Source organism: Staurois parvus, unplaced genomic scaffold (genome assembly GCF_062004578.1).
Source record: "Staurois parvus isolate SC_StPar_1 unplaced genomic scaffold, SC_StPar_1.0 ptg000147l, whole genome shotgun sequence".
NCBI lineage: Eukaryota > Metazoa > Chordata > Amphibia > Anura > Ranidae > Staurois > Staurois parvus.
In genome coordinates, this window is record NW_028317943.1 from 7,616,135 (window position 1) to 7,629,855 (window position 13,721).

Consider the following 13,721-nt stretch of genomic DNA (forward strand, 5'->3'; position numbering starts at 1 on the left):
CTCGAACAGGTTTGGGACCATCGTCATCTGAGCTTTTGCTCGTCATATACCAGCACTCCCAAGTTCTTGCTCACGCTATCTGCGCCTTGGGACTTGTGCCTTTCCTTCACCCCTGCAGACCCTATCTCAATGTCCAGGGATGCTTGGACGGGAACTCTGCAGGAGGCCACTCTCGTCATCTCAGACTCTGCAGACAGGTACATGACACCTGCTCTCTTCTAGCAGCTCACTGTGCTCTATGTGGGGAAGAAATACAAAGGTCCAACATGCCCACTACAAAAGTTAAAATGAATGCTCTGCAATCCCTGGCTCTGACTCAGCAGGGGGTACATTGGACATCTTCAAATATATCACTGCATCCACCTAGGAAGCAAAAGTCCTTAACTGCAACATGCTAACATGACAGCGGCTATTCTACTCAGCCTGAGACTGCTTTGAACGAAAACTAATGGGGAAGACTTTGCACAACCATTTGTTTGTATACATCTGGCATCGGTGCAGGTTGGATTTGGTGGTTTTTAATCAGAAAGCCATTCTATAAACACTTTACGGAGGAGGAAAAATAATCCACTAGCGGCCTAGTCAGGAGGGTTCTGGGCTCTATAATAAATTTGTGAATAACAGTCAGTAAACTCCATGCTAAATAACCAGTTGTGGACACTGGCCATGTTACACATGCCCCATAAAATATTCATTAAAGTACACAGGGTATATGTAGTATGCCTTGTTCTCCGACCTGTCCTCCTTAACTTGTCAATTTCAACTGTCAGAATGACAGCCAGGAATTGCATGATTTAAATAAAGCATCCATTTTAGCTGATACTGTCAAAAAAATGACTAACACAATAGGGTTGATTTACTAAAAGCAAACTGACAGTTCACTTTATAAGCCAAGTTGCACTTTGAAGGGGAATTATCCCCAGAATTAATAATTTTGTATTTTTCACAAAGTAAAACAGCACCACATTCACTAAGCTCTGAGGAAAATTCCCTTTCACAGCGCAACTTTCATTGCAAAGTGAATTGGCTCTTTGCCTTTAATATATTACATTTTTTTAATATATATATAATAATATAATCATGTAATAAGTTTGTACAAACTGTTCTGATGCAAGACATAGAAAGATAAAAAGTAATATTGTTACTTTTGTATTTACTCTGTTCCAGTCATCTGAAGATCACAGGAATAAGCATTCATCTGCATATGTGGTCAGTTAATGCAGCGTGACATACTTTTTTTTTTTTTAAGCACTTACCCCCTTTATGACCAGGCCATTTTTTGCATTACGGCGCTGCATTACTTTAACTGACAATTGCACGGTCATGAAACACTGCACCCAAATGAATTTTACGTCCTTTTTCTCCCATGAATTGAGCTTTCTTCCAGTGGTAATTGATTGCCTGTGCATTTTTTATTTTTTGTGCTATAGGCAAAAAAAAGACCGACAATTTTGAGAAAAAAAACTATATTTTGGACTTTTTTGCTATTAACCATTTCCATACAGGGCACTTTTACCCCTTTCCCTCCCAGGCCATTTTCAGGTCTCAGCTCTCTCACACTTTGAATGACAATTGCGCAATCATACAACACTATACCCAAACTAAAATTTTATCATTGTCTTCACACAACTAGAGCTTTCTTTTGGTGGTATTTAATCACCGCTGGGGTTTTTATTTTTTGCTAATTTAACAAAAAAAGACTGACAATTTTGAAAAAAAAACAAGTTTTTCTTTGTTTCTGTTATAAAAGTTTGCAAATAAATAATTGTTCTTCATAAATTTAGGCCAAAATGTATTCTGCTACACGTCTTTGGTGAAAATAACCCAAATTAGGATGTATTTTTTAGTTTGTAGGAAAGTTATAGAGTTCACAAACTATGGTATAGATCTGAAAATTGATCAATCCTGAAGTACTGACGGCCAATCTAATTTCTTGAGGTCCAAGAATGTCAGAACAGTACAGATATCCCCCAAATGACCCCTTTTAGCAAAGTAGAAAGTCAGACTGTCGCCAGTGCAGTACAGCGTCTTCATATAACTGGCATGGCAGTGATCAGGGACACTGACTGGTGACAGTATGAAAAAAAAAATTAATTTTTTTTTTTATTATTTTTAATTACATTCTTTTTTCTTTTTTTTAAGATTTTTTTTTTCATATTTCACTTTGACCAAAGTAGTACAACCACAGTAACATTGTACTATTTTGGGGAAGTGATCAGTATTTTTTATTTTTTTTTACACAATTTGCTTATAGCAAAGAATTACTTTGCTATAAGCAAGCATTTACCTGAATGACATTGATTCATTCAGGGTTTTTTTTTTTTTTGTGCTTAGCTGTGATTTGGCCACTGTTAATCACATGACACAGCGTGGCTGTGATTGGCCCAGTTTGTGCATGTGATCGCTGTGACCATCCACAGCTAGGCACACTACTATACAATGGATGGCATGAATGAAGCCATCCATTGTATACAACTGTCATGTGACCTGCTGTGATTGGTCACAGCAGGTCACATGATACAGGAAACGGGGCCGGTACTCAGATCTGTCATCGGCCGTGACCGAGGTACATGGCCGGTGATAGATTGCGCAGCTGCGCGGCTCTGCAGGTGCGCAAACTGCGCATGGCCGGGAGGACGCCATATGGCGTCCACCCGGATTGCTGAGGGATTTTGCCGGCTACCATTCTGCCATTTCATCATAAAACTTAGGCCAAAATGTATTCTGCGACATTTCTTTGCTATAAACAATCCCAATATGTGTAATTTAATTGGTTTACGTGAAAGTTATAGTGTTTACAAATGGTGATATAGATAATGGGATTTTTTATTCTACTAGTAATAGCGGGATCAACGAATTTTAGTGGGACTGTCACAGACATTCTGAAACTGGGGGAGAACTAACTTGCTATCACTGACATCTCTAGTGACACCAATACAGTGATCAGTGCTAAAAAAAAGCCCTGACACTGTACTAATGGCACTGGGCAGGAAGGGGTTGATGTGAGGGGCGATCAAAGGGTTAACTGTGTGCTGTGTGTGTTTTACTAGGGGGTGGGGGGTGTGTTCTTCACTGTAAGTACACTGATCGGGATGGCTGTACTGTGTACAGCCATCCCAAGCAGTGTGCTTGAGCTGACAAGGAGGAAGATAATTTGTAAACAAAACAATGTTCCTCCCCGCTCTCGCGTGCCCCCTTCCCGGGAATGCAAAATACATGATTTTGCACACAGGTGCCGCCCTGTAGCAATATATCTACTATAGGCCAGTCCTTAAGCAGTTAATAAAATGTTTTCCTATTTAACCGCTTATTAATTACTTATCAGCCTCTGAGGCTATTTTCACACTGAGGAGTTTTTGAAGAGTTTTTGCATTAAAAAAAGCGCCTGAAAAGCTCAAGAAAAACGCTTCCCAATGTATGTGAATGTATATCTATGTATGTTGCGCATGCGGTGCGGTGTAAAAACTCCTGCTTGTAGCATCTTTTGGGGCATGTTTGGGGAGTTAAAAAAAAAAAAGCCCCGAAAATGCCTTTTCCCATTGAAATCAATGGAAAAACACCTGAAAAGCACCTCAAACGCCTCTGAGAAGCATTTTTGGTGCAGTTTTTAAGTCACGTGTCCTTTAAAAATGCTCAGAAAGAGCGGCAAGAATGCCTATGCGTTTTTGCTGTGTTTTTTTGGTGGATCAGTGTGAAAGTAGCCTATGTGATTCAGTCCCTCCCACAGCCCAGTGCTCTAGAGTCCGACAGTCCCAGCTGTCTGCTCAGAGTGGAGGGGGAGAACTGAGAGATCACTTCTTTGATTGCTCAGTTCTCTATGCAGAGCCAATGGAGGACAGATGCATCATCAGATCAAAGCTTGCATCCACCGATGTGAGTATAATTTTTTTTCTTTTTTAACCTTTCCTACCCTAATCAGCCCTAATTCACACATTCTGCCCTTCTCTCCTTAACCATTTTCCTGCTGATTTTTATTAACTTTTGGTCTCATATTAAAAAAAGGCACCTTTATTGAACTTTTTAGAAAGTTTGCAATTCTTTGTTCTAGAATCATAATGTTGGTGTACTTTTTAAACATGACAAATTATAGAATAAAATGCATAGTTTTTATATACAGAAACTTTATGTATATTCCTTTTATCTAACACTGTGTAGATAAGTTTTTTTCTAATGTTGCTTTTTTCTTTATTGATTGCATGAAAATAAACCATTTTTCGATGACAATATCATCAAAGAAAACTTTGCTTGTCCTAAAATAAACAAAAATAATATAGGTATTAATTTGTTACATTAAAGTGTCACTAAACCCACATCATATAAAACCTATCAATAAATGCTGTTTTACATGCTGTTCATACTCACTCAGTCACTATGAGATTCGCTTTCTGTACTCTGCAAAAAACATGGTTGATTCTGTTGTTCTCTAACTCCCCCTTCTGTCCAAGTCCCCAATGCAGCTAGGGATTTTGCAGAGCAGTGTTGGCAGCTTTGCACAAGCTCTGTTTTCAGTAAGTTTCTATGCTGAACATTTCCTATCACATCTGAGCAGCCCATTTGACTGTAGAGTCACACATGTGGGTGTATACACATTGGTAAATGACAGACAGCCCATTCCCTCCCTCCTCCTTGTCCACTAACCAGCTAAACACAATGTGGGTGGGATAGTACACGTAGAATAATGGAGGCTTCACCTCCCTCTTATTCTAAGACACAGGCTGGAAGGGTGTGACACAGCCTATGACTGGCAGAAATCTGCCCACGACTTATTTGTACCTATTGCCAAAAAATAATAAAGATTTGATTTCAAACATATATTTGTATGATGATTTGAAACCTTTTATTGATATTATTTTTACTCTGTATTCCAAAGGCTGTTTTTTGTTTGTGACCAGCAGCAGAAGACAAGAAAATCTTCCTGGTTAGGTTTCCCTAGAGACAGGCTTGGAAAGGGCTGGGTCATTTGACAGCTGTATATCAATTAGGAAAAAGGTACTGAGATTTTTTTTTTTTTTTTTAATTAAAATAATTACAGTGCCATCATCCACATAGAGAAATAGAAGGGACAATGAAAATTAAACAGTGTGTGTGTACTATCACTTTATGTAATGACAAAGTGTTGCCAGGAACAAAAAATGGACCACAGCAGAAATGGAAAAATTTGGTCTTTAGGGGTTTACAGCTGTGAGAGCTGAAGTGGCTAAAGAATAAAAGTGAGTAAGACCTCATCACATGATTCCTGCAGTTTCAGCAAAATTGAAAGAGTTGCCTGTCTATCAAGTGCCTTCAATATCAGAAATTTCAGCCAGTTCCTAACAGCAGTACTGACTGTGTCTGACTTTTTATATTATCTTGTACACTAGTAGGACATAAAGAAGTATCTTCTTGGTAGAAGAGAATTCAATTTGGACACCATTAATATACAAAAACTTTCCAATATCAATAGGTTTACATTATAATTTTACTTACCAAACCTTGCCAACTAAAAAAGGTTAATAAACTATGCCACTGACGTGTCTGGTTGCTATATAACATGTTTCTGAGATGCCTTGTTGCAATTTTAACACAGATGCCATATTACCATATACCATGTTATTCTCACCCTATTACACACACAATAGGCATCAAAACAGAGTACTTTATGACCAATACACTATTGGGAGATTGTACCAAATTGTAGAGGTGGTCATTTGCAGGTGTGACATGGAATGTGCTAAATTGCAATCAACTAGCATTAAACAAGCATTATAATATTCCCATCAAAACTCCACAACTCCGGGAAGGAATTTTCATCTATTAGTCAGACATACACCTCCCTTCCTCTATCCAGCAAAATCTTACCTTCCCAACTAATACTATATAGCTTCCATTCAGCAATTTTCAGCCCTTATCCAGCAGTACAGACCACTCTACCATCTGCTCTTATAGTCCATCTACAATTACTGGGCCCAACCAATCCCCTCACCTTTCCCTAGTAGGTGCTACCCAGTTGTGTGTCTTATGAAGTTTCTCAATATATATTGCATCCCTAAAATAAATATTAGTGCAGTGTCTCCTTACTAACCCAATAAGTGTAAATACCATATATCAAAACATACATTTTTTTTTAGGCTAAATAGTCCCATATAAAATAGTATCTTGATAATGGAAGATCAGAGGAAGGACACAGAAGAAGTGTGTTATTGGTGTTATGCTGTTTACATCTAGTGCAATCTGGCACCAAAACTTCGTGATTTGATATTTTAATTAATTTAAATAATAAAGAGTTGTAAAGGATAAAGCACTATTTCTGCCTATACCGTTTTTTTAACGGAGCGATTGAAAGAGGAGGAGAAGGAGATTCAAGCATTAAAGTTTGCGGGGGCAGAAGAACTACTTGGGGAACCATCATTCCATCAGTCCCACTAGGAGGACACAAGTGCTTTATGACCAAACATTATAAAAGGTGAGGTCAAAAAGCTCCAGATGAGAGCACAATCTGGGTGATGATGGAGGAACACTGATTTATGTTTATGAAGATGTGAAGTGGTGAAAGAGTGGAGGAGTATCAAGAAAGATCCTACTTTGTATGGAACTTTTTCTCTTAAAAAATGTATGTTTTGATATATGGTATTTACATGGTTTGTGACAGGTTTTTCACGAGAAGCATTGCATTAGTAAGAAGGCACTGCAATATTATAGTTTAGATTTTGTGACACATGTATATGAGTATGTGGAGGGTGTAGGCGACTTCAAGTGGGGTTGTTTTTGGTTGCTCACAGGACCAATTCACACATCTATTGCATCCCTCCCAGCCATAATAACAAGGGCGAACAGGTGCCAAGGGTGAACAAACAACAGAGAGGCAGACTAATGCAGACACAAATGTCTTTAAGGCCAGCTCCAAGATACACATAACCCCCTTATACCCATCCTCACAACAGGATAATCCAGTGAAAGTTAACGTGTGTGGCACTGGACAAGAAGTCTCCACAGGTGTAATTGGCATCAATCAGGGATCTGAATGGGGGTACTTAGGTGAGTATTACTAACTTCACCAAATAACTTACCACTTAACTCCTGGCAGAATGCGTTGAAGGGGGATTGGAGGAAGAGATGGAAAAAAGATTTTTCCCCAAGTTAGACTTAAAAATGTTCTGCTGAGATTATCAAATGGATGCTACAATAATGGTTGTCCACAACACAATGTATTTGGGGTTCTAAATGAAATTTACCATCACTGGTGCCCTAAACATGGGACTACAAAGTCCAATAATAAATCTGGTCTTGTATTAATTATGTATGCTAGAGGGTAAGAACTGGCTTACAGCGTTATAAATCCGCATCAATATATGAAATGCAATTTTTTGTTTTGAAGAGACATTGATACAAATTAGGTGACTGGTAAAATCAAATGATTTCATTGCATGAGATAAATAAAATGTGTTGAATTTAGATTATTATTTAAACTACAGAGGAAAGGATGGATTGTTTCAAAGGGCTTTTAATGCTGGTTTAGAATATAATAGCTCTTTAATGTACCGTACTTGGTCTGGTTACAGGTTCACTTTAAACTTACTGCACCTTTCATATAAGTACATGTTTGTGCACTAAGTGAATTAAGTGTTTTAAATGGCTTTATAAAAGTATCAAAATTGTATTTTTTTGTATCAGAAGACTCTGAATTAAGATGTATGTAAACTCGAATAATAAACCTTTTCTTTTTTGGTTTTCTAAATATATAATTGAAAGTGGTTTGCTATATCTGTTCTATAAGTGTAAAAATGTACCGGTCGATCCTGCCAGAATCCTGTGAGCTTATAACTTCCTGTGCTCTCTGCCTTTGCACAAGGAAAGATTATGGAGCTGAAGAGGGGTCAGGGAAATAAGGAGTTTTTTTTTCATAATCGATCAGTAGACAAGGCTGACACTATGTGCTTGGAATTCAGAGAAGTAATACATTGTGTGGTCGTAACAAACAGGAGTATAAGAACACACTATATTTCTGGCTCATCAACAGTTACTTTTCTGCAGTAGCATTGGGAAATATGCATGTATTTCAGAAATGTACATTTATTTTTATTTTGCCTTGACATATACTTTAAACATCTTAAATAACCACCCTTTAATAAGTATTGATTGAGAAATCAACGATTATATTATAAAAACACCAAGAGTAAATATTCAAATCTGTCTTTATATTGGCTTCTTGTAATCCCCTTGTTTTAATCTCCCTTGTAATCCTCAATTGCATTAAGACTAAGACTAGGAGAGGCAGCAGGGTGAGTCAGTTAGGGTTTTGCTGCATTGCATGGTCTGTCAGTCTAATACAGTTTATATGCCTACAAGAGCTCAGAGAAAAGGAACGATTTCACCAATGTGTTGAGGCGCATTAGTTGTGCAATTGCCAGGCTAAGAGGAAGAGTGGTAACTAAGGAAGCAGAAATTCAAAAGGGATTTATTTTTTTAGCCACCCATCAGAAGGATGAGTGCCTTAGGGTTTGCCATGATTTCCATTGAACTGTGACCATGTAAGATACATCTATAAGAGCAAAAACGTGTTAAAAAAAAAGTGTAAAAGGATCAGAGCGCTATAAATTAGTACAAGTTCAGTAAAAGACGATCAGTCTGTCTGTTGAAGGTTACACTACAGTCATTACTTGTGTTGCCTTACAATTTTCTGTTTAGTATAATCTTCTATTGCAGCCATCTTCCAAGCCCTGATAAAAGGAGAGTCTTGAAGCCCTGAAACATGTTTGATTTGTCCTCTGCCTTTTTATTAAGATTAATAAACATTTTCTGGAGTTGTACTAACTTGCGCTGCTCTCACCATTTTACACTTTAGACTTTTCCAGGGACCCACAGGAGATACCACGCATAACAGAGAGCTGCCATTCTTGATCTGGAGATTAAGCATGCTTTTCTCATTTTGATCCAGCACTCCTAACACTCCTTTCACAACTATAGGAGTAAGGCAGGAAATATGTGGGGAATAAGGTTGATATTTTAAGATTAAAATTCTCTGGACCTTAATTATGCCCATGTAATACTATCCATACCCTTCCTGCCTTGAGGGTGGATGTGGAATGAAGGCTCCATTTGGCCACAAAGTACATCAAACATCCTCTTCTATTTTTGTTGTCCTCTCTTGTTCTAGCTCCTCTCTCTCTTTTTTGGTAGCCTAATGGTTAATGTCAATTTTAGAGTTCTAGGCTCACTCCATATACAGTGGGGCAAAAAAGTATTTAGTCAGCCACCAATTGTGCAAGTTCTCCCACTTAAAAAAATGAGAGAGGCCTGTAATTGGCATCATAGGTAGACCTCAACTATGAGAGACAAAATGAGAAAACAAATCCAGACAATCACATTGGCTGATTTGGAAAGAATTTATTTTGCAAATTATGGTGGAAAATAAGTATTTGGTCACCTACAAACAAGCAAGATTTCTGGCTCTCACAGACCTGTACCTTCTTCTTTAAGAGGCTCCTCTGTCCTGCACTCATTACCTGTATCAATGACACCTGTTTGAACTTGTTATCAGTATAAAAGACACCTGTCCACAACCTCAAACAGTCACACTCCAAACTCCACTAGGGTGAAGACCAAAGAGCTTTCGAAGGACACCAGAAACAGAATTGTAGACCTGCACCAGGCTGGGAAGACTGAATCTGCAATAGGCAAGCAGCTTGGTGTGAACAAATCAACTGTGGGAGCAATAATTAGAAAATGGAAGACATAAAAAACCACTGATAATCTCCCTCGATCTGGGGCTCCACGCAAGATCTCACCCTGTGGGGTCAAAATGATCACAAGAACGGTGAGCAAAAATCCCAGGACCACACGGGGGACCTAGTGAATGACCTGCAGAGAGCTGGGACCAACGTAACAAAGGCTACCATCAGTAACACACTACGCCGCCAGGGACTCAGATCCAGCAGTGCCAGACATGTCCCCCTGCTTAAGCCAGTACATGTCCGGGCCCATCTGAAGTTTGCTAGAGAGCATGTGGATGATCCAGAAGAGGATTGGGAGAATGTCATATGGTCAGATGAAACCAAAATAGAACTGTTTGGTAGAAACACAACTCGTCGTGTTTGGAGGAGAGAGAATGCTGAGTTGCATCCAAAGAACACCATACCTACTGTGAAGCATGGGGCTGGCAACATCATGCTTTGGGGCTGTTTCTCCGCAAAGGGACCAGGATAACTGATCCATGTACAGGACAGAATGAATGGGGCCATGTATCGTGAGATTTTGAGTGCAAACCTCCTTCCATCAGCAAGTGCATTGAAGATGAACCGTGGCTGGGTCTTCCAACATGACAATGATCCCAAACATACCGCCCGGGCAACGAAGGAGTGGCTTCGTAAGAAGCATTTCAAGGTCATGGAGTGGCCAAGCCAGTCTCCAGATCTCAACCCCATAGAAAACATTTGGAGGGAGTTGAAAGTCCGTGTTGCCCAGCGACAGCCCCAAAACATCACTGCTCTACAGGAGATCTGCATGGAGGAATGGGCCAACATACCAGCAACAGTGTGTGCCAACCTTGTGAAGACTTACAGGAAACGTTTGACCTCTGTCATTGCCAACAAAGGATATATAACAAAGTATTGAGATGAACTTGATATTGATATTCACCAAATACTTATTTTCCACCATAATTTGCAAATAAATTCTTTCCAAATCAGCCAATGTGATTGTCTGGATTTTTTTTCTCATTTTGTCTCTCATAATTGAGGTCTACCTATGATGCCAATTACAGGCCTCTCTCATCTTTTTAAGTGGGAGAACTTGCACAATTGGTGGCTGACTAAATACTTTTTTGCCCCACTGTATGTTAGTTATTTCTACCGTGCTATAGTATGATAGCTACAGTACTGTATATGATGTTTAGATTGTCCATCTTCACGTTGTATTCTGTTCAAGTAGAAAGATCAGCTACCTTGATATCCGCTCTTTGCTGTTTAGTTTTGGAAGCATGGCGAGCTAATTGTGCTTTGGACTGTAATATACCGAGAGTGCTTTTGTTATGTTCTGACTACTTTTTAAATAAATAAAAATACAGTTTTCAAAAAATTCTCTGGAGTCAGTAAAAACAAACAATTCATCTTTATGACAACACGTTGATACATTTAAAACCCTTGCTTCAGTGTCATATAAACCTTTGAAAAATATCCCCATGTAAGTGTCAACTATTCAGGACAGAAAAAAGTTATTTTTCAATATCAGTTTCATAAAACTCCCTTAATGAATAACAATGCTGAAAAAATTAAATACTTATGTAGTTTACAATCATGTTCCAAGTTATAGCATAAACAATCAAGAAGTAAATATTACTTTGCAAGAGTTTTATGTTGTAATATATTGTAAATCCTTATTCGGGATTTGAATGCCTAGTTTCTTGTATGAATAAAAATAGTTATTAAAATAAAATGTGTTTTGTCTTTACCTGTGCAGGAATAGTCATCAATTTTGATGTAGCCAGGTTGGCAAATGCACATAAAAGATCCTGGAGTATTAACACATACAGTGTTTTCTCTACAGTAGTGACGTCCTTCAGCACACTCATCAATATCTAGATAGGCAACAGAAACATGAATAAAGATGAGTTCTAGAATACTTGAGTTGCACCAGTTTTGTCTACTTTATTATGTGCTAAACAGTAATTTTAGGCAACAAATGAAACCAATCAACAAGTAACTAATGCTAACCACCAAACATTGCAGCTGTGCCAGATATCGAAAGGTCCTTTCAGCTTACATTAATCTTAGTTCTCAGCAACCACCTTCATTAAAAATCCAAAACGTACCTCAAATGGTCACCAAATGTGCATTACCTTAAGCTTGTAATGCATATATTGCTTCTTTCTGTATTCTGCATCACCAATGACAATCAGGCTTCCAAGTTTATGGCCATGAGAAATTTCTTAGTGCTAACTTAGGCTTATGAAATTTACTGTACACCAGGCTCTTTGTATGTGAGCCAGCCTGGGTTAGAGGGTTTGAGTGAATACCCGTACTTTATCATAATGAGGGGTTGTAAGATCTCCAGATTACTAAGAAAAGGGTATTAAGAGTAATTTAATGTCGAGGGGTCCACTACTGCTTGCATGGATAAAAAAGAGCAGGTAGTCTGTGCTCTTCATGTGAATCTAAAGACTTTTAGTACAGTCACATTTATTTTTCCGAGCCCCCACTCAGTACTCTACCTTTCAGTCTTACACATACCTGTCACCTTGCCGAGGAGGCTTGAACAGACCAAAATCACAGTGGATTAGGGACAGGTAAGTATAAGACTGAAGGGAGGGGATTTTTCAAAAAATAAAATGTAACCGCACTAATTTTTAGTGGCAGGGGCATTAACTTATATGAGGTCCCATAACATAGACGCTATAGTCTTTCAGCTTCCAAGCCTTCATGTCTAAAATAATCTTATCACCACTGTCATTTGATAAAATGAAAGAACACGGAATCTGCTAGAAGGTTTCATGTAAATCTGTTTTCTAAACTAAACATTTTACCATAAAATAATGGCATTTAAATAAATCACTATGCAACCTGGTTGTATTGTGTAGATTTAAAATAGTTATGTAATAAATATTACAGAAATATATAGATGTCTTAATTTTTTAGCTACTATTAAGTAAATAGGGTAAACATTCACGGATAAAAATCGTTATGCTTTTGTTTTCAATGCTCATGTAAAGTTTGGGATAAGTCAAAAATCAGTTTTTAATCCTAAAAATGCTTTCATCAGAATATAAACTAACCACCTGATAAAAGAGGGTATCTTTCTTTCTACACTGACAAATATAGCATTAAAGTGGTTGAAACCCCTTACAAAAAAACCCTGAAGTGATAAACCTCAGATGATACAGAGATGAAATAATTCCCCCAACATACAGTATATTGTACTTGTTTATCTGCAGCCCTCTACAGTCTTCTACAACACACAGATCAAAGGCTTTTTCTCAGCTCCAGAGGACAGGGGGTGTGGATCTGACAGCACACTGCAATGGACTGGGCAGGGAACTGAGTGTAATCTGATACCTGGATGGAAAGAAAGGACACCTCCCCCCTCTCTACACAGTCTCTTAGGGAAACATACAAAGCTGAGGCTGTCCATCACCTGCTGTGTGCTGAAGACGGGATGGGGACCTGACTTGTGCATAGCAGAGGGAGGAAAGATCAGATAAGAACCACACTAGGTGCATTGGATTCAGGCCAGTGAACACTACAGAAGGATATGGTTTGTTCATTTTTCATTTAGGTTTACAACCAGTTTAACCACTTCCAGTCCAGGCCAATTGAGACATTCCTCTCCTACATGAAAAAACATTTTTTCTTTGCCAGAAAACTACTTATAACCCCCAAACATTATACATATTTTAAGCAGAGGCCTTAGAGAATAAAATGGTGTGTTTTGCAATTTTGTATGTCATGGTATTTCAAACTTTTTTTTTAAAATACACTTTAATGACTTGAATACCCCAAAACAAATATAATAGCAGATTTTGGGTAAAATATAAAAGAGGTTATTATGCCGAGTAAATAGATACCCAAATATGTCATGCTTTAAAACTACGCATGCTTGCGCCAAACTACAGCACTTAAAACTATCCATAGGTGACACAGCTGCAGCAATGACCGAGATATCACCCTTCCCATCCAAGGACATTTGGGCACGTCCTATGGATGTGAAATTGTTAAGATGTAGCTTTATAGCTGAGGTAAAATGACAAGCAC

The 13,721-nt window shown here is 38.3% G+C and overlaps 1 protein-coding gene across 2 annotated transcripts in view; it reads right to left on the minus strand.

The window, feature by feature from the left end:
- Positions 1 to 13,721, minus strand: part of NELL2 (neural EGFL like 2) — a 347,194-nt gene that overhangs the window by 101,760 nt on the left and 231,713 nt on the right. For both annotated transcript variants that reach the window (XM_089674010.1, XM_089674009.1), the window contains one exon: positions 11,426 to 11,551. In XM_089674010.1, coding sequence (XP_089530136.1) covers positions 11,426 to 11,551 — 126 coding nt within the window. The remainder of the gene's footprint in view (positions 1 to 11,425; positions 11,552 to 13,721) is intronic.